Consider the following 25337-nt stretch of genomic DNA (forward strand, 5'->3'; position numbering starts at 1 on the left):
CGAGATAATTATATACTCTGTATACAAAGACATTGTTTGCAAATACGAAAACCTTAAAAAACCAGTGGTCTTTTTCTTTTCTGTCTGTTTCTTACACAGGTACAACTTGGCCAAGTAGAAATCAAATGCCCAGTCACAGAGTGTTTCGAGTTCCTGGAGGAAACAACTGTTGTCTACAACTTAACCCATGAGGACTCCATCAAGTATAAGTACTTCTTGGAACTTGGCCGGATTGACTCCAGCACCAAGCCGTGTCCTCAATGCAAACACTTCACAACCTTTAAGAAAAAAGGACATATCCCCACTCCTTCCAGATCAGAAAGCAGATACAAAGTAAGCATGCTCTCCAAACTGGTGGGTTAAAGGCCATGATAGGCTGACCTGTAGTGGGCATTATGTGGGCTTTCTTCTCTTACTCCCTTGTCTGGGCCCTAGGTAAGTGGGTGTTCCCCGTGATTCTGACATGTAGCCTGGGGCGACCCATGTTAAGAGATCACTGGAGAATTTAACTGAAGTTTTCTCTATGACTTAATGGAAAGGCCAAGCTTTAGAGTGGCAGTCATCGTTAGTACCAAGTGCTACATAAATGCCAGGACCTTGTTTCTTTCTCAGTAATGAGCTTGACTTTTTCCGTGGTCTCAATTTCCTTTTTCTCAGCCTCTATCTACATATAATGAGTAAACGTGTATAAAACATTCATTCACTATTCGCCAAGTGCAGGATGTTGTCATGTGCTTGGCCTTTACATGCAATAGGTGACAAACAAATGTGACACAGTCTCTGCTTCAAAGCTCTCATAAGGGTATGCTTGCCAGTTCTCTGTGACTGTGACAAACACCTTGATAATCAGCGTATAGAGGGTAATGCTCCTGTTATCTGCTGGCCTGTTTGAGACACTTTAGTCCAGGGTCCTTCACTTGGTCATTTTGCGCCTGTGTAGGAGAACCAGCTGAGTAAAACTACTCATCATGTGGTCGTATGGCAAGAGAGAGGGAGAGGGGTGACCAGAAGGTTTGCCTTTAGGCCTTGCCTGTTAAAACTCTGACACCTCTCATTGAGAACAACCCTTTCTTTATCTTACAGGCGTAGGGATGGGGGATGCTTAAGAGTCAGTCTGTTGCAGAAAGAGACATATGCAATGCGTATGTAAGTAGTACCTGGGTAGACACTAACGTTAAGAATAGCCTGATTGAGAAGGAATTGTTCTGGCTGACACAGAGGCGAGCAACTCAGAGAAAGCCTGAGTCATTGCCTAGGCCCAGGGAAGGGAGAGGCAGTGTGGAGATAAGAGCAGGGCAGGCTGAGTCTTGTAGGAAGTCTTCACAGGTTTGAATTTAATTCTGTAGGCATCTGAGAGAAATCGGAACTGTAGTAGTCGAAAGTTGCCATGGTAGGGCAGCCTCTGTTGTGGGATGAAGCCTAGGGAGCTGTCAAGACATAGCGTGTATCAGTCCTGCCCAGAACAATGTCTTGCAACATGTCTCAGCTCACTAGGAGCCTGACCAGCAGCAGAGCCGAGGACTTTTAGGATGGGGCAGTAAGGCTGCTACAGTGTGTCCTCTGTCCTTCCTGACCAGGAAGCAACTGACTGTCTCAAGTCCCCTTTATTTAGGGGCAGTTCCTGCCCACGTGCTGTCTTTGAAGCAGTGGTCACACCATTATTGGTCCTGTAGCCTCAAGGAGACTGGTTAGTGAGTGATTTCCTCTGATCCTCTGTGGTCCTGGTGAGCTGAGTCCAAGTCTCTTCATGACCAGCTGGCCTTGGAAGCTGCTTGACTCTTAGTATTTTTATTTGTCCTGTTGCTATGTTCTCTAGTCTCTTTAGCACATAACTACCAAGAAAGTCTTTTGTCCATCTTCTGTAAGACATGCCATCCTGAGCTTATGAAGCCATGTGACTAAAATCATGCCCTGAGGATGTGTGATCTTAATAGAACATTTTTGTTGGATGATGAGCGGTCTTAGGTTGAGGAATCAGTCCAGTTGTGTTTTATTAGTGTTATCAAGAAAAGATTAGGGTTGGGGATTTAGCTCAGTGGTAGAGCGCTTGCCTAGGAAGCGCAAGGCCCTGGGTTCGATCCCCAGCTCCGAAAAAAAAAAAAAGAAAAGATTAGTTTTGGAACTAGTGTTTAATTTTTAGAACTAAGCTATGTCTTTCCATAACATAGAATATTGTACTTTTCTCTAAATTACTTTCAGAATTATATATACATATGAAGCAATACTCAGCTATGGAGTTTTGAAATTAAAACATGAATGCATAATTGAATCAAAATAAAAATAATTGAGTAATTTAAAATGTGATGTTATTACTAAATGGGCAACAAGTACTATAATTTCAGGTACAATTATTATAGGAATAAAATGTCTTGTTTTATTAAAACCATGTCAGGATAAGCATACTTTGTCAGCTTGCATATCTATTTAGCTGTGTGTAGTTTTGAGTGAACCACAGGTACTTGGATAACATATCCCAATAAATAGTGTTCTTTCAATGTCTCTCAACTGGGTTGTAGGTGAGCAGAGGAGCAAAGGACAAATGGACCGGGAGGAAAGCAGAAATTTAGAACAAAAGAAATGTTGTTCAGATAAAGCAGTTTAAATCTTCAGGGTTGGCATAAGGATCACAAGCTAAGTCTGTGCCAGGCAGCTTTATGTCACCGTAACAAAGTGCATTTTACAGGGGGAGAAGATTGCCTCTCGGCTTCGCTCAGTGGTTTGTTATCTGTATTGCCTTGGGGTGCATGATAACAGGAAACTGGAGAGTGGCAGAGGAAGCCAAAGAAGGGAGGGTATGAGGCTCAGTATGTCCTTAGGGGCATACCCACAAGACCAGCTTCAGTCCCTAAATGCCACCCCTATAGAGTTCACGTCAGGTATAGAGTTCATATAGGTAGCAACCCAGCCTTCACCAGCAGCCATGAGCCTTTAGAACATTACAGAGCCAAACTGCAGCATGACTCAGATCTCAGCAAGAGCAAGGCTGCCGCTGGCTGGCTGTAGGTTTGACTGCTTTTGTTGCCCCCGTTTATTCTCTTAGAAGAGAAAACCCCAGCAGTCAAGAGATATTGATTCTTCCTGTTCTATGCTGGCCTTATTTTGAGGCAGGATTCAAGTAATTCCTGAAGCAGTACTTCTTACTATGTTAGTGTGGTGTTCACATAACAGCTCCCATCACTAAAACCCAGGCTACACATTAATTAACACTCCCCAATTTACATGCCCAAAAGTGTCTTGATATTGAGGTAAGGATGGTGCTGACATGGTCATACCAGCAAGCCCCGTGGCATACATGCTCTTAGGGTAGCACTGTAAATTGACACTATAATTTTGGTACTTGAAGTGAGCAAATGGATGTTTTTCCCCTCCATTTTGATGTATTTTAATCATCTATCTCGATAACTAAATTCACTTCCAATTTAGTAAAGTACTCAATGATATGCTTATAAAGAAAAGATAAGGGGGGATATGTTCTATGGAGGAGTAGTCAGCGGGCCTATGCTGAGGCCATCCCTTCCCCCTGAGGGACCAGTCACATGGTATAGGATAGAACAGAGTTTATTCAGGGCATGGGGAGGAGAGTTAAGAGGGTAATAAAGAAAGAGAAAAGTGGGGGGAGGGAGAGGGAAAGGAGAAGAGAAGAGGAGAGGAGAGGAGAGAAGAGAAGAGAAGAGAAGAGAAGAGAAGAGAAGAGAAGAGAAGAGAAGAGAAGAGAAGAGAAGAGAAGAGGTAGAGAAGTAGAAGCTGGCCATGAGCACATGGAGAGAAAGGGGGAAGGGAATGGGGAGAGAGCGAGAGCAAGAAGGAAAGAGTAAAAGAGTGAGGAGGGGGCAAGCAGCCCTGTTTACAGTATCAGGCATACCTGATACCATAGGGCAGAGCTTAGACAAAACACTAACACTCAAACTATGACGTAAATGAACAAACAAAAAAGACTGCTGGTAATTCCTAACGTTTCCAAATAATATAGTATCTCTTTATGACATTATTTATAGCTGTACACAGGTTTTGTGCCTATCAACAAGTCCTTCTTCACATTTATTTATTTCAGTAATACTGTTCTTGAATCACTAAGTTACAGCATCATTCTAAGACGTCAGTCACTCTGAGCATTTACCATGGCTTTGGCTATCAAGTCGGAAGCACTTAAGGGAGCAGGCTAAAACTGATCTAAAATGTCTCAGTCATTTTCCAGCTGAATGATGCTTCTCACATAAAGATCAAAACTGCCGTATCTGGGCTTTTCGTCTTTATGTTTTCTGTAAAGACCATTGTTAAATATTTATTTTAACAAATGCCAGCAGGACAGATGAAATGTAGCATTTTCAGGTAATCAGAACTCTTGGGCACTCCTTTGTATCTCCTGGTCTCCAGGTAACAGCTTACATCTGGCAATAATTTGAATAAAATTCGATGTATTCTAAACATGTCAAATTCATATCACATTGAATAAGTGCTTTCCTGGGTTGAGAAATATATACCAAGACAACCTTGTCAAGTCAATTTTATTTTTTCCTTCAATTTATACAATTCCATTTCTATAAGACTGACTTCAGTTTCTGAGTAAAAATACAATTTCTTGCCTAAACCATCCCTTTAATGCCCCGATGTCATACTTAATGCCCATCAAGTTGCAAGCGTGTTCGCAATGAGAAAGTTAATGTGGCTTAAATGTACTCACATGACAGCTAGAGACGAATATATCACCCGCACCTGAAGTGTGTCTCCATGGAGACTGTCATTTGGGATTTTATAGAACATTTGTGTAGTCATCTGGTTAGAACCTGTCTTTCCACCTGGTGTCTAGGGGTCCAGGTCTAGGTCGGCTTCATTCATTGCTATTAAGCAGCTACAGACTTGCCAGTATTTGTTGCTGTAAAATTAAATAAAATGCTGTCTTTTACCCTGCACTAGGTCCAGCACTGTAGTGCCCCAAGACATCTGTTAGATCTCTTCATCTCAGTCAGCAAAGCGTCTCACCCGCTCTGCTCCATCCCATATCACACTGTCAATGGCTTCTCTCTGAGCCTGGCAGCAATCTGTCTACCCGTCTAGTTCCCAAGGTAGGTTGCCACCATGTCAATCATACACATCCCAATTTCATGGTGGGCTAGCGTGTCTAACCACCACACACTCTCTTGAACTTAAATTGACGCAGGAAAGAACACACAACACAATAACCTTTGATCCAATTGATAAGATATCATTGCCCACCTAAACACACAAAGCCCTGAACATTCCATCCCTTAAGAACACTCACAACAACCTGTAAATGTGTAGAGGGGAATCTTAACATCTGACTCCATGTTCTCTCCACTGCTTCTCCTTCTTGTTCCAGTCTCCTCCCCTCTCTAAAACCTTTCTCCCGCCCATCCTTCCTTCTCGTCCAGTGACAGGCCTCGTTCTATCTTGTACCTGCCTTCCACCTGTATAATGACACCATCCTACAAGCATTCTTATGAATTCTGCTTGCTACAGGAACTAATAAGTGTCCAACATGTAAATAATAATAAATGTCCTAGAATACATCTGGATAGAAAGTTTTGGGAATATGGGAGAAGGAAAAGGCAGAAGCGATTAGAAAGGTTATTAAATATTTTAATGTTGAGTTTGCCAACATAGGTAAGCGTGATTTGTAGTCTCAGCCTGTCACGCTTTCTCTAATACCTTGAGTTTAGTTTATGCATCTTTACCTGGGGGTAAATAGCACCTCTGCTCTAAGGGTGTGGTGAGGATTGAGTGAAACCACACATAGAAAGGACTAGCACCGTGACTAACATATCGTCATGTTCCACACACACCAGCCACCTCTGTGCTCACTACTGTTAGGCAAGGGAGCAAGGTCAGCAGCCCTGAGTCAAGAAAGGAGGAGAGTCAACAAGAGCAGAGGTGGAGGCATGGATAGGGCAAGAAATGGATGGTAGGAATAGGAGAGGGTGAGATGGGCCGCTTGGCTTGAAGAAGGGCAACAGGCTAGGTTGTTTAGGTCATAGTAAATCACTTGAGTTAGAAGTATGTTGATGACGTAAAGACCCCTTGGGACATCAGAGTCAGAAGTGATTTATACAGGTCATCAGTTGTAGGGGGTTGTAGGAAGAGAGATTTCTAACTTTATATTAGTCATGGTTCTTTCTCTAGAGAAGAACTGATAGAATTTATTTATCATCTATTTACCACATATCAATCTATCTGTATAAATATATAATATATATGAGAAAGAGGTAGATAAAAGGAAGGAAGAAGATATAAAGGAAAAAGGAAAGGGAATTTACTGGAGTGGCTTATAGGTTGTGGCCCAGATACAGCAACATTAGCTGTCACCCAATAGGAAGTCCAAGAATCCAGTAGTTATTCAGTCCACTGGAGGCTGACTGTCTCAGCTGGTTTTCAGTATACACCGGAATCCCAAAGAAGGCTCTACTGACAGTCAGTGAGAGCGAGAGCAAGCAGGCAAGAAGCAGAGACCTTCCTTCCTCCATGTTCTGTGTGTAGGCTGACATCTAAAGATGAGGCCAGATTAAGGGTGGATTTCCTAACCTTGAAAGATCCAGATTAAAAGTGTGTCTTCTCACTTCAAATGATTTAACTAAGGAAAATCTCTTATTGGTATACACATTCACTTGGGTTTTAATTGATTCCACTCGTGACCAATCAAGAACAGCCATCATAATAACTAAACTCATTGTAGTGAAAAGAGTGAGAGTTCTGTTTCGGGTAGACAAGTAGAGAGGAACAGTTTATCACCAACGGTCAGAAGCAGCTACTCATAGTTTATTGAGGCTCCAAACTCCCCTCTCCTCCCAAGTGAAGACGAAGAATGAGCCACTTTTCATTCTGACTCAGTTTGAGTTGAAGGCCGTGCATATCAACACGGGGAACATGTCAACCGCACCTATGTGGCTCCTGAAGGTAAAACTAATAACAGCCCTTCACTCATCACAATGCTTATTAAGCTCAACCGGGGTGATTTGCACAATGGTACTGTGACTCACCATCAGATAAAAGGATGTCCTGGAGAAAATCTTACAGCTCTAGGACTTTTCCAGCCTTCTGTAATAGTCATAGGCCTCTGGGTAATCACAGTCCTTAAAGCTGCACACATATGCTATTTCAGTATGTGGTGAAAATAATTTCCTAAGGGCTTTCAGAAGGGTAGGATAAAATGTGCTTAGTGTTCCTTCTGATTGAAACGACAAGAGGATAGCTATCTATGTGCAAAAATATTCCAGGCTTCCCCATGAATGTGAAATTAGTATTCTCTGTTCTCCTTTCTACATTCCCCCCCACCCCTGCCTTCCTCCACCTCCCCCCACCCCCAACACATCATCTCTTCAAACTGACTGCTTACAAATGAGAAGCAGGCTGCCAGTCAGCCACCAGGGTCAATGTAGCTCCTCACATGGACTAACTTGACTGACGCATAGTCAGTGTTAGCAGATGGCAGAAAACAAAGGTAGCTTTTTAAACATTGTTGCACAAGAGAGAGAAAAATGAAGTTGTCCAGCCAGGTTTAAGGAAGCTACTTAAACAAAGGGTATGTCGCATATGTTAACCTTGAAGTGTTTATTGGTGCGCGGTGGTGATGCAAGCTGGCTAGATTTTATGAACACATTTCTTTCTCCCTTTGTTTTTTTATGAGGGCCCTTGCCATACTTACCTGTCTTTCTTTCTTGATTCCAGAAAACAGCTAAAGTTTTAGAAAAATTTCCTGCCCTTTACTTCTAACAGTCAAATATTGAAATTCACCTGATAGTTTATCATAAATATCATCATATTTTACAATCATCATCATCATCATCATCCGGACCTCCAGCTGACATAAACTGACCTCAGTAGTGTTTACAAGTGAGTTTGTTTGTTTTCCCTTCACCACATCGCCTCTGGTTTTAGAACAAACCCGATTTCGGGGTTGACCAGCACATCTAGGGCTGGTGTACACTGCTCAGAAGATGCTCAGGAACAGGAAGGGTTAGGACCATGCCTTTCTTCTCTTTTACCCTCTGTAAACCTGCCTTCTCTCGTTTACTCTCCCATTTGCATAGACCCAGTGAGGTGCCACAGTGGCCTAGAGATGAGGTAACTCAAGACAGAATTTTCCTATCCTCTCCCCTTTAAACATTAATGAAAAGTGGGCCTGGGACTCAGGCACTTCCCTAGGCCTTGCTGTCTGACCTCAGAAGGAGTCTACAGAGTATTTCCAGGTGAGTAGTGAAACTGTGATCTTGCATGAGGGAAAGGGGGCTCTTTGGAGCAATCCCCTGTTGCATTTCCCACTTAATGCTACACTGATCACCACTAATCACTGCTGCGGGGTGGAGGAGGTGACGGAGACCGCAGTGCTGCTCCTTGCTACCCACCCCAATGTTTTGGGTTCCCGAATGAAAGACACACATGCATACACGAGTGCGCGCGCGCGCGCGCACACACACACACACACACACACACACACACACACACACACACACACAGCCTTTATATTTTAATATGTCTTAAACAGCTCAATGGCTGGGCCACTTCCAAATCTTTATGTGGCTAACATTCTCCCCTCCGATATTCCTAAATTATTACTTACTAAAACCTATATTCCATCTTGACTGCCCTGAACCCAGACCTGCAGCCCTCTTGGATTATAGGGATTTATAGAGTCTGTTGATTGGAAAAGCAGCACGGTTCAGGGTAAGCTAGCTGAATGCCCTCTCAGTTCTGGCTGTTAGAATAACCTGTTTCTGTGAGTGCTTTCAGGGCCCAATCTAGTACTCCAGGTGGACTGTGGCTAACAGAGGGCTATAGCACATGTTACAGCAGCATTCTGCCCGTTGTGCAAGACTCCAGTCTTCCTTGAAACATCTTTTCCAGGCCCTGACCTGTCCAAGCTTCTATCTCGGCAGATTCTGCAGACTATGATTATATGACTGCCCGGCTTCATGCCTGTCTGCTTCTAGTAAGTTCATTACGGACAAGATATTCTCATTTTATTCTATGTCAGAAACGTTAAAAAACAAACCAGTATGTTAGTACCTGTCACTCAGGTACTATATGACTTTGCTGCAAATGAATTGTTTCGCTATTGAGAATATGTCTAAGCTGATGCTAGAATTAAGTCCATCATGGGAAACTGAGGTAGCTCTCATCTTCAGAGGGATTTATGTACGCATGGATGTTGTCTGACATCTTGAGCGTAATATGTAATGATTTTTGTGATTTATTTAAAATTATAGGCTGGGCATTGGCTCACTGGGTTAAGTGCTTGATGTGCAAACTGGAGAACCTGGGTTCAGATTTCCACACCTACATAAAAGTTGAAGACACAATATGCATCTGTAATCCCCAGCCTTGGGGAGGCTTGGAGAAAGACTGATGCCAAGGACCTCTGGCCAAGCAGCATAGCCAAGTGGTGAGCTCCAGGTTCACTGAGAAACCCTGTCTCGAAAATAAAAGAAAGGGCAAGAGAAGAAAACATCAAACATTGACCTCTGACCTCCACACACAAGTGCAGAAACCCACATGAACCCACACATACACATGCCATACATATACACAAATAAATTGCTAAAATCATATATAGGAATATGGGAATTTAGTGAAAACTTATCTGCAGTTTTCTTTATTTTAAATTCTTATTCTTGAGTGTTTTGGGGAGGAGAGGCTTGATGAGTTTACAGGAAAGCATCGCTTGCTTAGGGCAGTTGAGTTTAAGTGTCGGTATGGCAAGGATTCCCGCAAAAGGAGATGGATTTGTAGTGTCAGAAACATGAAGTTAGTTCATGCAGAAGGGTTTACACCTTATTCAAGATGATACTAAAGTGTCAAGAAGATAAAATGTTTAGAAAATGTCACCTGGTGCTGTGGCAGTGCCACATCAGTGTTACGTCAGCTCCTGGGTTTAGTCAGATTCCTTTTACAGAAAACTTACTAATTGCCTGTGGTTTATGCTATTAGCTTCGAGCACCCAGGAGGCAGATGAGGACTTTAGCCTCAGAGAATTTGTAGACTCTTGGAGAGATTGGATATCTGTACACCTAATATAAATTTCCTGGTAAAGGTCCTAAATATGGTTGGGAAGCACAGAGAAGACATTTTGAAGCAATAAGCTTCCTCAGGATACATCAATGGAAACATCTTGTTAATTAGATCCATTTCAGAGGAAGCAAAGAGGCGATCTTTCTCAGGCCACCCCAATGAGGTTTCCTAAGCATGTCCCCTACACACACACACACACACACACACACACACACACACACACACACACACACACACACACACAGGATTGGGAAGGACGAGAGCAGGCTCAGGGAGAAGCAGACAGTCCTGGGAGCAGGAGCAAACAGGCCAATGTCAGCTGTCTTCTTCATGGATGTGCACCTACAGTCTTCTTGTCTGCTGCCACAGTGAAGGCCTGATGTATGTGAATCCCATCTTGCACCTAAGAAGAGAAGAGACAGTTTGCTTCTTTTCATTAAAGAGGGAATAACCTCTGTGCCACAACAAATGTCAGCTAATCCTTAGGCAGCTTGTCAACCAGGTCAACCAGTAACTACATGTATTTGGGAGAAGTTCTGGGCCCAGTAGTCAAAGAGATGAAGGGAATAGATTGGTCCTTTTGAAACTTTAGCATGGGTATGTGTAAGGACTATTCCTTGTTGTCAACTTGACTATATCTGGAATGAACTATAATCACCTGTGATCCAGATCTTGAGGCTGGGAGACACAAGTTTCTGACCTGGATCTTGACATGGAGATCTTGAAGCACAGTGGCTATAAAAAGCTTAGGGCTCAGCAAGGTAGTACACGCCTTTAATCCCAGGAGAGTAAGGCAAGATCTCTGAGTTCAAGATCAGCCTGGAACAAAACAAGTCCCAGATCCAGGCGTGGTCTGGGCCACACCTTCTGCTGGAGACCTGCATAAGGACATTGGAAGAAAAAAGATTTACTCTTCTTTGCCTGCTTGCAATTACTTGCCAGCACATCTGTAGGACTCTACTTCTACAGAAGGCCATCTGAAAAACCATCCGTGTGGGACTGAGCGACTTCTGCGTCCTTGGACTTCCCATTCGCAGCTAACCATTGTTGGGGAATTGGATTACAAACTATAAGTCAACATAACAAATTCCCTTACTATATAGAAACTATCCATAACTTCTGTGACTCTAGAGAACCCTGAATAATATAGAAGTTGGTACCAAAGTGGGGTGTTCCTATGACAACCTGACCATGTTTTGGGGAGGACTGTGGAAGGACTTTGGAGCTTTGGGCTAGAAGAACCATTGGGTGTTAAGAGCTCTGTGGGATGTTCTGTGGGCGCTTGGAAGCTAATGTTGAGAACAGTGCAAAGGATCCATCCTGGCTTGTAACGTTTCAGAGGGAAGATTAAAGACTTGTCAGGGCCACTTGTCAGGTTGTTTTAGTTGTGAAGATTCTGTGGTTTGGTTAGCTGGGGCTGTGATTAACAAGACACCAGAACTCCTAAAGCGAACCTTTGCGTTACTGGGACTGTTGATGCTGGTCAGCTGGAGCTAAGAAATCAGTGGAGATCAAGAAGAGACCAGCATCACTGAGGGGAAATCTTCTAGGAAGTGTTTTCTGGGAGCACAGAGAGGCTATGTTCCAGTGCCCCCAGCTGGAGAGCAGGTATCACATCTCACATTCAAACCAGTCCCGGTGGGAAGGAGGAACTATGATGCATCTGTGTGAAGATAATTTTATTCCAGAAGGCAAACTCCATGTGGTGGGCCTGTGGTTGTGAACTGGCATCTCCTGAGGGCAATAGCTGAACACGAGGCAGCGTTGGTATCTGCATTGATATAAGGCTGATTTTGAGTGTGGTTAATGTCATAATGAATAAGGCATCGTGGCATCTTCAGACAAAAACCAGGTCTATAACTATTCAGGTATATTCTCTGAGGTCAAAGTTGCTATCGTCCTATATTATTTTAGCTCAGTATGAATTTTTATTATTCATAGTTACTTCAGATCTTGCTTCACAGTGGCTCTCTCAGTTTGTCTCCAAATCTGTGTTGGTAAGAATTAGTAGGACTTTTTGTTTTGTACCACATTCTCTGGTGTAGGCACCAGGTGCCTGACTCCTTCACTATGATACCTTAATATAATTGAATATTTCTAATTATCATTGTTCAAAAGCTGTAGATGTAATTCAACTTTTGTCTATAAGAATCCTTGAGCCATTGTAGTGTCCCACCTTTGTGAAGTGTTTCCTGGTCTCAAAGTAACTATACATTACTTCTTCTATTCACTAATAAATACAATATAAATCTGATTTAAAACCCTGCAGGGGAAGGAGACAGCAGTGTATGTTTGTCTGTGTCTGAGTATCCGTGCGTACAAGTATGTTCATGCAGAGTTCAACGTTAAGCACCATCCTCCTTGAGCGTTTTTGCTTGGCCGTGTACTACATCTTACTCACTGAGCTAGGCTATACTGGACGGCCACTTGGTCCCGGAGTTACAGTTACAAGTGTGACCAACCTCTATGTCTGGCTCTTGCTAAACATGGGTTCTGGGGATTGAACTCAGATCCTCAGGCTTGTTGTTTTATTTCCTTTACAAGAGATCTTACATCTTCTCATCTGATGATGCTAGAATTTGGCGCTGGAGTTCAGGGATTCGATGGTGCGTTTATCACACCATAACGAGAATGAAGAATACTGCATGAAGCAGAACACAGCACTGCCATTCTAAAAAGATAACTTCCATGCTGAGTGGACGTCAGATGTTCCCAATGAGCATATCCATACATCGGCATTCACCACAAAGGCTTCCTTCTGATGGTGTCCTAGTGCCACCAGCAAGTCCACATACTGCACCTCTCTAACAGGACCCTCAGTGCTGGCTCAGCAGCGTGGCACCAGCACTGTGCTTTCCACTTGTGCGTTAAGCAAGCCTTCGGCGAGAAAAGCAATGGAAAGACTAGAAAGTTGGCTCGGGGGACAGGTGAATTGACAAATGGTCAAAGAGATCAGATGTGGTGCCTTCAGGATTCATTCTGTGCTTCAGTGGGGGGAGATTTCAACAACCAAATTGTTTTCAAAATGAAAACGCCTCATGCTTAGTTAATGCCTGAGTAGTCTCTGAACAACAAACTATCCTTTCAAAACGATGTTTTCCTCTTTCAGTAGCAGAGTGTTTCTATTTTAGTGGGAAGCTTTTCTGGTTTTGGGAAAAATATGTCAAATAATAAGCTTTTGGTTAATTTCCCAAAGCACTGACATTCTTATCTTTGAGGCACTATGCTGGTTAATTTTTTTGTCAACTTGACACAGGTTCAGGCTGTCTGAGAAGAAGAAACCTTCACTAAGAAAATTTCTCCATCAGGAGGGCATTGTCTTCAATAATGATTGATAAAGCAGGGCCCAGCCCACTCTGGGCAGTGCTACCCTAGGTAGACGGTCCTGGGTTATATAAGAGCAGGCTGAGCAAGCCAGCAAGCGTGTTTTCCCCTGTGGTCTCTGCTTCAGGTCCAGCTGCACTCCCTTTTCTTCCCTCCATGACGGACTGTGATTGGAATGTGTAAGCCAAACAACCCCTTTCCTACCGAAGCTGCTTTTGTTTACAGTGTTTATCACAGTGATAGAAAATACTCAGTATGCCTCATGGGTACTAATGACTGTTTCTCTTGCACAGATCCAGTGTCCCACTTGCCAATTCATCTGGTGTTTTAAGTGCCACTCTCCTTGGCATGAAGGTGTTAACTGCAAGGAGTACAGAAAAGGAGACAAGTTATTGCGTCACTGGGCCAGTGAGATTGAGCACGGGCAGAGAAATGCCCAGAAGTGTCCAAAGTGCAAGGTGAGAGAAGCCTTAGCAAGAAGGGAGTGGCGTCCGCATTTAAAGGGACAGTACTTGCAGCATGGACGTGGATCATGTGCATAACTGTGATCAGGTGTGAGGGGGCTCTGCCATTTCGTTCTTAAAGAGTAATTGGACTGCGTATCAAACTGAACATACAGTCACATAAATGGCGACTATTAGTGCCATTAGCATCCATCGCAGCCTGACATTTTTATCTTAAGATTTACTTTAGAAAGTTATGTGTGTGATTGAAAAGAATTTGTGCTGTCTTCCAACAAATTTACTCTTAGGCAACCATATTGGGCCTTATTTTCTTTAAGAATAATTTTTTTAGTTACTTCCTTGATATCTAGCACTAGATAAATGAAATTTAAATTATTATAAAAAATAATAATGGTGAATTCAAATTGTAGCAATAGCATTTTATAAACTAATAAATTATTGAGCATGTAATGTTTCGCTGTGCCAAATTTATATCCAGTCTTATACATATAGGCAGTAAGTAGTGTAGTGTGACATTTGTGCTGTATACTTAGTGACAAGAAGAACTCTTTGAGAGAAGTCCTTTCAGTGTTACTCAGGCTGAACTGGAACTCCTGGGTTCCAGTGGTTGTCTTGTCTCAGCCTCCATAGCTGGGACCTCCAGACTAGCCTGACTTAATTCTTGAGGTTGGTCCCATTCCAGTCTTTATGTCTGTGCTGAGCCAATGGCTCTGCGTACATCAGTGTTTGCCCCACTGTAGAGCAGGTATGAGATGAGACGGCTCGCCCTTCTCTTGCCTAGCACTCCATTCAGAGAACTTCTCAGTTTCAAACCCAGGCCAGGCCAGTAGGTGCTGGGGAGCTACTCACTCTATGGAACACTTTCCTCAGGAGTCTACCTCCCATCTTAAATAGTCATAAAAGCAATTTCCACTTAGTATGGCTCTCAAACTGTACCCCGAACACATGGCCCCGTGACATACAGAGGAGGGTACCATCCGTATCCTAACCTAACAGTGAGCGGAAGGACGGAGGAAAAGCAGCTGGTTACTAACCGCGGGCTCTAACAATGGCTGCAGTTTCCACGAATACAGATAAATAGCTCAGAGACCGTGGGGAGGGCGGTAGCCCATAAAGCAGGTAAAGAGGCTTTCAAAAGGACCGCCCTTTAAACAGCCCAAAGGAAGGAGGCATGGGGCCACCCACATGACGCCTGAAAACTACCATAAAGCGTAGGTCAGTGTAAGTCATTTTTATGACTTGTTTTGACTGCAAACCTGTTTATTTCCTTCCATATGTGACTTTAAAGCTCTATATTTTCTGATTTTGTTTTGTTTTGTTCTTGAAATCACTACCCCTCTTTTTCTTTTTTCCTACTAGGAATTAAGGAGAGAGGTTTGGTGAGTTAGTGTTTTATACTCTAAGAGCACTTTTCACAAAATATCCATTAAAATTTACAAATATGAAAAAGGAAACCATCTGAAAGAGGTTTTTTCAAAGATTTTTCATATACAATGCTTCCAAATGAACAATTCATTTTCATGTAAATAGACTCAATACTTGTAACAAAATGTATTTGAATTTTGTTTTTACCAAACTTACTTATATTTTTGCATTCTGTTGTTGTGTTTTAAGTTAATTTTATAGTACTAATAGTAATTTGTATTTTGTGTTCATTTCTAAACTCATAAACTTGATAGGATTTGGGGTGAGAGGGAAAGCACCCTACTGCACCACCATATCCGCTATCTCCACAGCCCATGGCCTTCTGAATTCACTTTTATGACGGGCCTTAGTTCCCGATGTAACCACTCAGACATTTCTAATATCAGTAAACATTTCTGGAACCTGTGTCCTCTCCGCTTAAGTGTCCTTTCCCTGATGTTTGCTTTCGTTTGCCATACTACACACAGGACATGAGCAGTGTGTGCATGGATACATCTTCGTTCCCGTTTAACCGGTGGCATGTGCTATTGTGAGCTACCGAGTGTAGGGACGCAGGCTCTCCATATTTGGTGGATAATGTCCCATTACTGAATTCTAAAAGCACTGAAACAGCTTAATTCCCAGAAATGTCTGCAGATTTCTGGTGAGCTTTTCTTTCCTATTCAGAGTTCAAGAATACTGTTACTCATTTGCAAATTTAGTAATTGTGACATACATCCTCATACTGGCATTTCCTTACTTGCTTATAAGCTAAATAAGTATTCACGTTCTTTGGTGTTCGTCACGAACTCTTACATTTTCCGTTTGTATCAGTTGACCGTTTGAGTGGGCTAGGCTGAGGCGTTCTTGTTTGCATCAAATTCTATGAGCTCTCCATTTCAAAAATTTAACTCCTTTTATAGAATATTTTCTCTGCTTGTTTTTTCTTTTTTTCTTTTACTTAATTGACTTGCACACATTTTTAAAAGTTTTATTTGTCTGAATTCTTTCTTTGTACATACATACAAGCACACACAAATATCATGCACACATATATTTTTATTTACATGTTTTCCTCATGCATTTGCTTGTAAGCTTAAAAAGTCGCTTATCATCCAAAAGTTTGATATAAAAGTTTAATACAAGTGTTTATTTTCTTTCTTTCCTTTTAGCTTTTGACATACCAATATTTTAACTTTCAAATTTTAATCTAACCATAACTTATTTAGTGTTTATTATTAATCAGACACTTAAAATGATTTTCCCCAATTGAATCATGTTGGTTCAACTGTATTTGTCAAATAATTCTGCCCTACCAATTAATTTCTAATTCTTGCTAAGCCAGTGAGTGTCATCTTATAATACATAATACTGTCTTCGCTGGGATCTCCAATCGTGTGGCTGATGAGTAGACAAATGAGGTCCAATGATTACGCCTAAGTGAAGCATCGTTCAAGCAGCATTAGAATGTGGCTGTCCCTGCGTGAATCATATGTGAACCTTGTGGGAAGTGTGTTAAGTACAGCAGGTTCTTCCTCTCCTTCACTCAGCAAAGCTCCTCTCCCACTGTGAGATGCCTTTGCCTCGGGTGGAAATCACAGTTTCATGCTACTGTGAAAAATTTGACTTATGTAAATAAATCAAAATTAGTATTTATAATTGATTTTGGGGGCCAGCAAGATGAATCAATAAATTCAAGGCACTTGCCATCAAAACTGTTAAACTGAGCTCAGTCTCAAAACTCATGTGGTTGAAGGAGAGACCAGACTCCTCGGTCTTGTGGTACAACCTCCATACATATGCTATGGCATGCTCATAGGTAGACGTGGCGTGCATGCACACATGTATAAGAATAAAATATATTAAAAAGTATAATTGAATCTAATATATATTACAAATAAGCATTGGAAGCTCTTTCCTATCATTTATGATCAAGATATTTACTCATAAGTCCAATTATTGTGTATTGGGGTAAACATACAAATACAATTCCATAGGTTACTCATTAATTATTTTATGAGATTGTAGAAATGTCTTATTCAGAGTGAATTTGTGTAACCATTTTGATGAATGTCATTACCACTTTGTAATTAATTAATTAATATATACAAATATAGGCAGGAGCTCACAGAGTTCAGAGAAGGCATCAGATACCCTGGAACTAGAGTTAAAGATGGGTGGGAGTCTCAGTGTGGGTGCTAGGACTCGATCCTGGGTCCTGTTCCAGAGCAGTAAGTGCTCTTCATTACTGAGCCACCTTTCTAGTCACATCATTGCCTTCTTTCTTCCTCTTCCTCCTCTTCCTCCCACCTTCTTCCTTCTTCCTTCTTTCACCTTTCTTCTTCCTTTCTTCTTTTCCTTCTTCCTTCTTCTTCCTCCTCCTCCTCCTTTTCTTCTTCTCTCGAGACAGTATTCTTTCTCACCACGTGGCTCCTGGTGGCCCATATCTTGGTTGTAGAGCAGACTAACCTGAGACTCACAGACCTCCACCTGCCTCTGTCCCCCTGCCTTCTGAGTGCTAGATAAATATGTGAAGCAGCCACCCTCCCATTTCTACTTTGAAGGCAGAGATTTATTTAGTAAATTATGACACAGCATTCTTATAAAAATGAGTTTTCTTTTTGTCTAAGTTCAACTCCAAAGAAAGCACGAGCTTATTTTGTCGGCTTCCCCTTCAGCTTAGTCACAACACAACAAAACATATTTCACAATGAACTGACCTTTAAATTAAATGTAACACAAGTAAAGAAATTAAATGTTGTGTGAGTGCCTGAAAGTTCATCTTGACCGAATGTATGTGATTCTAAAGTGAGTTAAGATTTGATAAATTAAATAAAATTAAAGTTGAGGTGCATATTTATAAATAATAAGCACATGTCAACAATATAAAACTAAATAAAATCACTGTTGTTAGAGGTTTCACAGCCACATCTTCTTCAACATTAAACCATCAGGGAAGTTGGTAGCTGCTGGCGAGTATTTAGGTTTTGAAACAAGGCATTTGATTCTCAATCGCGACTGCTTCTTTAAGACCATGATCTAAAACAAGCAAAAATTTTTATATTTTATTTTATTGTCCTCACCCAGGAGTAATTGTTACATGCCTGCGGTCTCCAATCAGAAGGCAGAGACGAACCCGATTGTTTCTAAGGCAGGACTCCTGCCCTCCCCCCAAACATGCCTTTCCCACTTAGGATCTTGGAAAACACAGTAGCACATACCTTTGTTTTACATCATACTTTGAGGAAAGTGCAAAGCAAGCGGGAAGTTGAGTCAATCACACATAATTATATGAAGAAAGCAATCAGCCAAGACAGCATCTCTTTTCACCCTTGTAAAGCAAAGGCTGAACTGTTCCTTCTCTGTTAAATGTGGACAGTGAGTCCACATACAGTCATTAAATCATCATTGGTAATACTTAAACTATTCAGACTTGCTCATAATTAAAAATAAAATTCAGCCAGGCATCAGGAGCCCTGTAGTGTCATGTCCTGTGGCGTTGGTTAGCTCACAGACAACCCTCTCCTGTAATTTGTACACTGTATATCCTTTAGGGACTTAGAATGTCTCTTGGTTTAGTTTGCCTACTTTTTATGTTTCCTTCTTTGGGTGAAGGCCAAGTTTTGCTCAGAGTTCAGAGCTTACTAAACCAAAGTTGTGTTGCTTCCAAAATTATTGAGGAATCTTTTTTGGCAGTGCGTGCGGGAGGCAGGAGTTAAAAGGGATTTCATGTACCCACCTCCTCCTGAGCTACTTTCTTCCTTAGTGTTGAATTGAAAAGCTGTTTGCTTAGTCATTATGGCATGTAATAGACATTAGTCACGTGACCCAACCAGGTGATTTATAGCTGACAACTGCCATCCTCCTGCTACAGAAATGAACTTGTGCCTCTGTTTGAGCCATTTTATAAGACATAGGGAAGAACTAATTACCTGGGAACCACATGAGTTCTAAGGCTAATGTGTAACAGGATTTGTGAAATAATATGAAATATGAAACAATGGTAGCTAAGTAACTTATTCTAAGCCAACACATTGTTTCAGAATGAAAAGACAGTTACTTTTCTGCTTTTAAAGGAATTGTCAGGGCTATAGTCAGGGGTGCTCTGAGTTATAACATACTCGTACATACACACACAAGCTAAAATACTGATAGGTAATGCTAACTTCTGATACGCAGTCTTTATTTCCCCCTTATACTGTTAACACGTTAATAACAATAACGGTGCTGTATGTTGACATTTGCTACCACACTCCAGTCTTTGTGGTAGGTAGTTATCTTACAGTCACCCCACAGCGGCTGCCACATGCTGGGATTCTGAGCATGTGCAGACAAACCCAACCACAACTAGAGTTCTATGAGAAAAAAGAACTTGCTAAATACATATTACATTCATTTTTAAATTTTTTTCTTTCTGTTTTTCTTTCCTGCCCTCCATTTTTAAATTGTGAATTGATCTAATTATAAAATAGAAGCAAGTGACACTATGCTAATACAACAACATACACTATAATATGTAAATATGTATTATGATATTAAAAGAGATAAGGAAGCAGGCAGATACATACATGTATTACTACTTAATAAACTTTGCAATTAAGATATCAATATCTGTCCTTTAATAGTATTAAATGAAGGCAAAAAGGTGTATACATATGTCTAAACATGCTTACATGTGTATATACATATATGTATATGTATATAAAAGCTTATGTGTATGTGCAGTTATACCATGAGAACAGTCACTAATTTTAAAGCTATGCAACCATGTTTTGGCCTTTAATATAGAATGGAGTAAGGCTCTAAGTTCATATACAATCAATATCTTCAGTCACATAATAGTAGTATAAATTAAGAAAACATGCTCTTTGAAAACTATATAAATAGCTTTGTGTTTATACATAAAATAGTTAGGGTCTAAGTTCAGACATTATAAGTAGATTTTATCTGTATGAATATCTAATGCACTTAAAAATTATATGGCAAGCGTCTTATTCTTCCAGGAGACCCCAAGGCAGCATCGGCCTCATTTGTGATAGCCAGGTGTCTCCTGCCAAATAAAAGAAGAATTCTGACCTCTCTAACAGGGAGTGGAAATGGCCATTGAGAGTTGCTTCTAGTAGGTGTCTATTGACACCTCTAGAAAGAGATGATGGTATGAGCTAGGCTAGCTGTCCCAAGGCTGAGAAGAGAAGGATCAAACAAATCACCTAGACCTACATCTCCGTGAACTTCATGATTAGTCTGACATAGGCAGTTAAAGGAGGTTAATGTGTCACCGTTGACATTTAGTTGTGTACGTAAACTTGTGAGGAAGCTGTCAGCTCACTTGCACATGGAGACAAGATACAGCTTTATCTTGCTATTGTAAGAGAAAGTGCTCTAGAGGGATGGTGACTTGAGTTTTGCTTATTTGGGTTGGAAGTGACTAAAAGTCCTATGTAAATGACAACAGATAGTTGTGCAGACCTAAAGGCTAAAGGCCAGGCCCACAAATGAGATAAAGAAATGAAATAGAGTGGAGGAAGAGTGACTGACGTGTGGAAAGAGCTCACCCAAAGATCTCGTATGAAGTATTGGGAGCACGAGGGCCAGGTGAAGCAGTGCAAACCCAAGAGAGTTCAGAGGATGAAAGAAGAGAGGTGACTTGCCGATGGTGAGACAGGAGGTAGTAACGGGCTGACTAATGACACCAAGTGATACAAGAAGATAACCGCTGAGGGGCTGGAGAGATGGCTCTTCCAGAGGTCCTGATGGCTCACAACCATCTGTAATAGGATCTGATACCCTCTTCTGGTGTGTCTGAATACTAAAAATAAATAAAATAAATCTTAAAAAAAAAGAAGATAACCATTTAAAACTCGTTCACTGGGTTCAACCATTGTGTGTAACATCGTGGGTACCACTCATCTGCCGCTTCATAAGTATTCTTGGAGAATGAGTGTGTGCGAGGATGTGTAAGCTCCTTAACACAAAAACAAAGTGATGCACAGAAGGCAGGAGATGTGGCTCAGCACTTCACTGCAAACCTGAGGACCAGAGTTCACATTCCTACAACCACGCAACAACCCCATCCTCCCCTGTAACCCTAGCTCTTGCGTTACAGGTTGCTGCTGCTTGCTGGCTTCCAGCTTAACCAAGAAAAATGAAAGCACTGGGTTCAAAAGAAGACTTCCTGACTCAAAGGACAGCACAGAAGGGTTGAGGAGGACACATGTCTCTCATGCCCTCTGCTCTCATACAAAGAAATGTATGCACTACCCCTCAGCCCCATGCATGCACACACACACGCTCACACACACACACACACACACACACACACACACACACAGAGAGAGAGATAGAGAGAGAGAGAGAGAGAGAGATGCAAATACAATACTAACAAAAGTAAATACATGAATGAATAGATAAATAAAAGTATGTATCTGGGCTAACATAGACTTTATCCGCCAGGGCTTAGGCACGGGGATGCAGATAATTAGGCTGTAGAATAAGCAGCACTTGGCTGGTGCATTCAGAAGTCTGGTGCTGAGAACAGTGTTCCGCCCTGGAACTCCACTCAGCGAGTACACTGCTCTTGCTTTTCATCTCCTAGATTAAATGTCACCTCCTCAGATAAACCTCCTCTTGCCCTTAACACCAGATCAGGCTCCTCCTCCATTAACCGTTCTTCCCCCACACACTCCTTCTCTTCATAGAGTTTTTTACGGCTTAGGAGACATGCTTTTTGTACAATTGATTATCTGTCTACACTTTAAATTACACAGTCCTTTAAGAGTAGAAGCCATGAAAGATGGCTTTTATCAGCAAGAAGGTAATTGCTTGTTGGGCAAAGGACTAAGTAGAAGACAGCTGGATGTTTCCAGAACATGAGTTCTGGTGAGGAAGAACAGAGACATGACTCAGAGGAACAAGGGCTTCAGGAAAATGAGAGTAATCTCTGGCTAGACAACCATGGGGAATTAATGGATGCTTGAGGAGTCCAGAGCAGAGGGAAAGGTTGAGAGTGAATGTGAAGATGAGGAAATGGAAGTCAGTGTTTTCTGAGGATGAGAGGTACTGTGGTAAAGGAGGAAGATGGTAGTGAGGGGCTAATCAGTTCCGAAGCTCTATAGAAATTACACAGTGTTCATACCTACTTCAGACTCTTCCCTTCCTCATAAACGAAGACAGAAGCATGCATAAAGCCTTCTGCCGTTTACTGAAAACAAATCCAATGGAGACAAGGGATCATTGGTGCTGACGATGTTAAAAAGCTAACATCACAATGGGAGAGACCAAACAACCATGAAACCAACATCCTATTTATTTTTAGGAACTATGTCTGACAGGAAAAGCAACTGCTTTTCACTCATTTGGTCTTTAACTTCTAGTAATTGCCTGACAGTAATAAGCTCTTACCTATTCCCCCTTGGCATTGACTCCTTGATGGCAACTAAACTCCCATTATATTTATTTTGTCTTTTATTTTATATTGCTTTTTAAGACAGGATCTTACAGTGTAACCAAGGCCATCCTCATGCCTCACACTTCCAAGCACTGGATTACAGGAGTCTATCACTAATTAGTATGTTTTCCTTTGACTGACTGTTGAGGAGATCTCGTTAGCTACAGTTGTCAGTTTGAGTACAGCGTTATTTGTGGGCATCTCAGTTGGGGAACTGTTTTGACCAGATTGGCCTGTGGGCATATCTTTGGGATGTTTTCTTGGTTATTGATTGATGTGGGGAAGTTGAGCCCACTGTTGGTGGTGCTACCCCCTTGACAAGTGAACATTTTTAAGAAAACTGGCTGAAGGATAATACAAGGTTCTCCTATGGGGTGGTCTATGAACTGTCAAGCCACAGGTTCTTGAGCCCAATAATGGTGCCAGGTATGGGTTTCATCCTGTCATGCAGGATTTAAATTCAACCAGAAAGTCCTTGTTTACTCTCATGACATCCATTCCACTATTGTAATGGTGGCCATGTCTTCCAGGCTGTCATAAAGAATTTATATAATCATATTCATCACTTTTGCACAACTGGGATCAAACCAGTTGGTACAAGCTCTAAGATTTGTTTTGACTCGTGGTTGTAGGGGGTTCAGTCTGTTGTAACTGGAAGGTGTGGTCAAGTAGTCGCATCTATGGTGGCAGGAACGTGTCTAAATCATAACATACCAGAAAGCAGAGAGTACAACCAGAACCAAGGCCTGGGCTGTAACCTTCAAAGACCCTCTCAGCTCGTCCCACTTCCCAAGGTTCTGTAGTCCAAATACTTTTCAGAGCTCGGGTAGGAATAAGAACGATGGTCACACTGTGTGGTTAGAAGTGGCAGGAGCAGTCTCTGTAGGTCACCAGTGATGCGGCCACCTTCTCACAAACACCACAGACTGTTTGTTATCTCTGTCTCAATGGATCAGTCAGTCCAAAGGTTGACGGTGGGTGCTGAGTGCTTAGGGTGGATTTCTCACATGCCTTCTAGGACCTTGGAGTGTGAAGGCTTAGAAATGGTTCACAAGTGCCTTGGCCTATACTACTGGAGTTTTTTGTTGTTGTTGTTGTTGTTGTTGTTGTTGTTTGCTTTTGTTTTGTTGTTTTCTTTCTTTTTTCTTTCTTTCTTTCTTTACTTTTTTTTTTTTTTTTAAGAGAAGGCCTCGTGCAGGTCAAGTTAGCCTTGATTTCTCTCCTAGTGGTGGAGAAAGATCTTGAACTTCCGGTTCTCTCACCTCCCAGTCCCCTGCGTGTTGGCAGTACAGGCCTGTGCTCAGTTCATGAGGTGCAATTGATTGGATCAGGCCTATTCGCTGTACTCCCAGTCCCGGTCTGAGCGCCATCTTAGTGCCACCTGGGATGCATGGCTGTGATCTCCTTCTTATTCACAAATAGGCACAAGAAGCGTGGTCACTGGGCCAGCAGCTGAGACTAGGAGGCCTTGTATCCAGGTTTTTATTGACAATTTACATCTGTCCTTAATGAGGGACCCTCAGATAATTGATAGGCCATACAAAGCCTGCATAGACAAAGTCTATGGACCAGCATAGACAAAGAGAAAACTGTATAGCTGTGAAGGGGGAGGTGACCAGTAGCAAGGATCATCAGCTTTGGGTTAGTAGGGACCCCAAAAAAATGTAACTGCTCATATGCCCTTGACCACATGCTAACTCTGTGTACTTGAGGAAAAAGAGTAGAGTCATAAGTGAAATACGTAAAGTTGTAGACTCTGGCAGCAACATACCTGCTAAGAGTCAAACAACAAACTCTGGCAGGTTCAACTCTTGTTTTAACTATAAAATTCCCAGCTACATTAAAATATTCCCCAGTGTGCATTTCCTAAAGCTACATTACAAGTTCATAATGGTAAAATTAATATTGGAAAACTTATAAATATTAATATAAACAAGTTGAAAATGTCACTCTGGGATACTCATAAGACTTTTAATTTCATAAAACTGATATATTTTACTTCTTGACATATTTTACTTTTTAAAGACATTGTGTTTCCCTCTGTTTGTCCCTTTATCCAGATCCATATCCAGAGGACAGAAGGGTGTGACCATATGACTTGTTCACAGTGTAACACTAATTTTTGCTATCGATGTGGAGAGAGATACCGCCAGCTCCGGTTTTTCGGAGACCATACATCAAACCTCAGTATATTTGGATGCAAATATCGCTACCTCCCAGAGAGACCTCACTTAAGAAGATTAGTTCGAGGGTCAGTCTGTGGTGAGTAGCACACACGCTTGCTCTTCCCTGCTTCCTCAGCATCCGAGGAAGGACAGTGAGCAGCAGGGTCCCAGGCATGAGAATCCCGAGGGCTTGCTATGTGCCAGAGATTCTAGTAGGTCCTTACCATAGAGGAAGAAGAGAATCACTCCCTTTGTGAACAAAATTGGAAAGTTAAGATTGTTAATATGACACTCTTCCATGATCAGCACATCTGGAACACTGAGTGAAAGTCAAGTGGTGAAAACAAGAATATCATATTAATTTTTGTATGGACTTAGCTGGTATCTCAACACAAGGATTGCCATTGACTCTTTCTAAATATGTACAGTACAGCATGAAACAGACAATGATGAATAAACACACACACATACACACACATACATACATAGACACACACACACATACACACATAC

At 41.7% G+C, this 25337-nt stretch overlaps 1 protein-coding gene across 1 annotated transcript in view; it reads left to right on the forward strand.

Moving 5' to 3' along the window:
* Positions 1–25337, forward strand: part of Rnf217 (ring finger protein 217) — a 92065-nt gene that overhangs the window by 62542 nt on the left and 4186 nt on the right. The window contains exons 2-4 of the mRNA NM_001106204.1: positions 100–333; positions 13638–13802; positions 24720–24921. Of these exons, the coding sequence (NP_001099674.1) occupies positions 100–333; positions 13638–13802; positions 24720–24921 (601 nt within the window). The remainder of the gene's footprint in view (positions 1–99; positions 334–13637; positions 13803–24719; positions 24922–25337) is intronic.

This window comes from Rattus norvegicus, chromosome 1 (assembly GCF_036323735.1).
Source record: "Rattus norvegicus strain BN/NHsdMcwi chromosome 1, GRCr8, whole genome shotgun sequence".
In the NCBI taxonomy this organism is placed as follows: domain Eukaryota; kingdom Metazoa; phylum Chordata; class Mammalia; order Rodentia; family Muridae; genus Rattus; species Rattus norvegicus.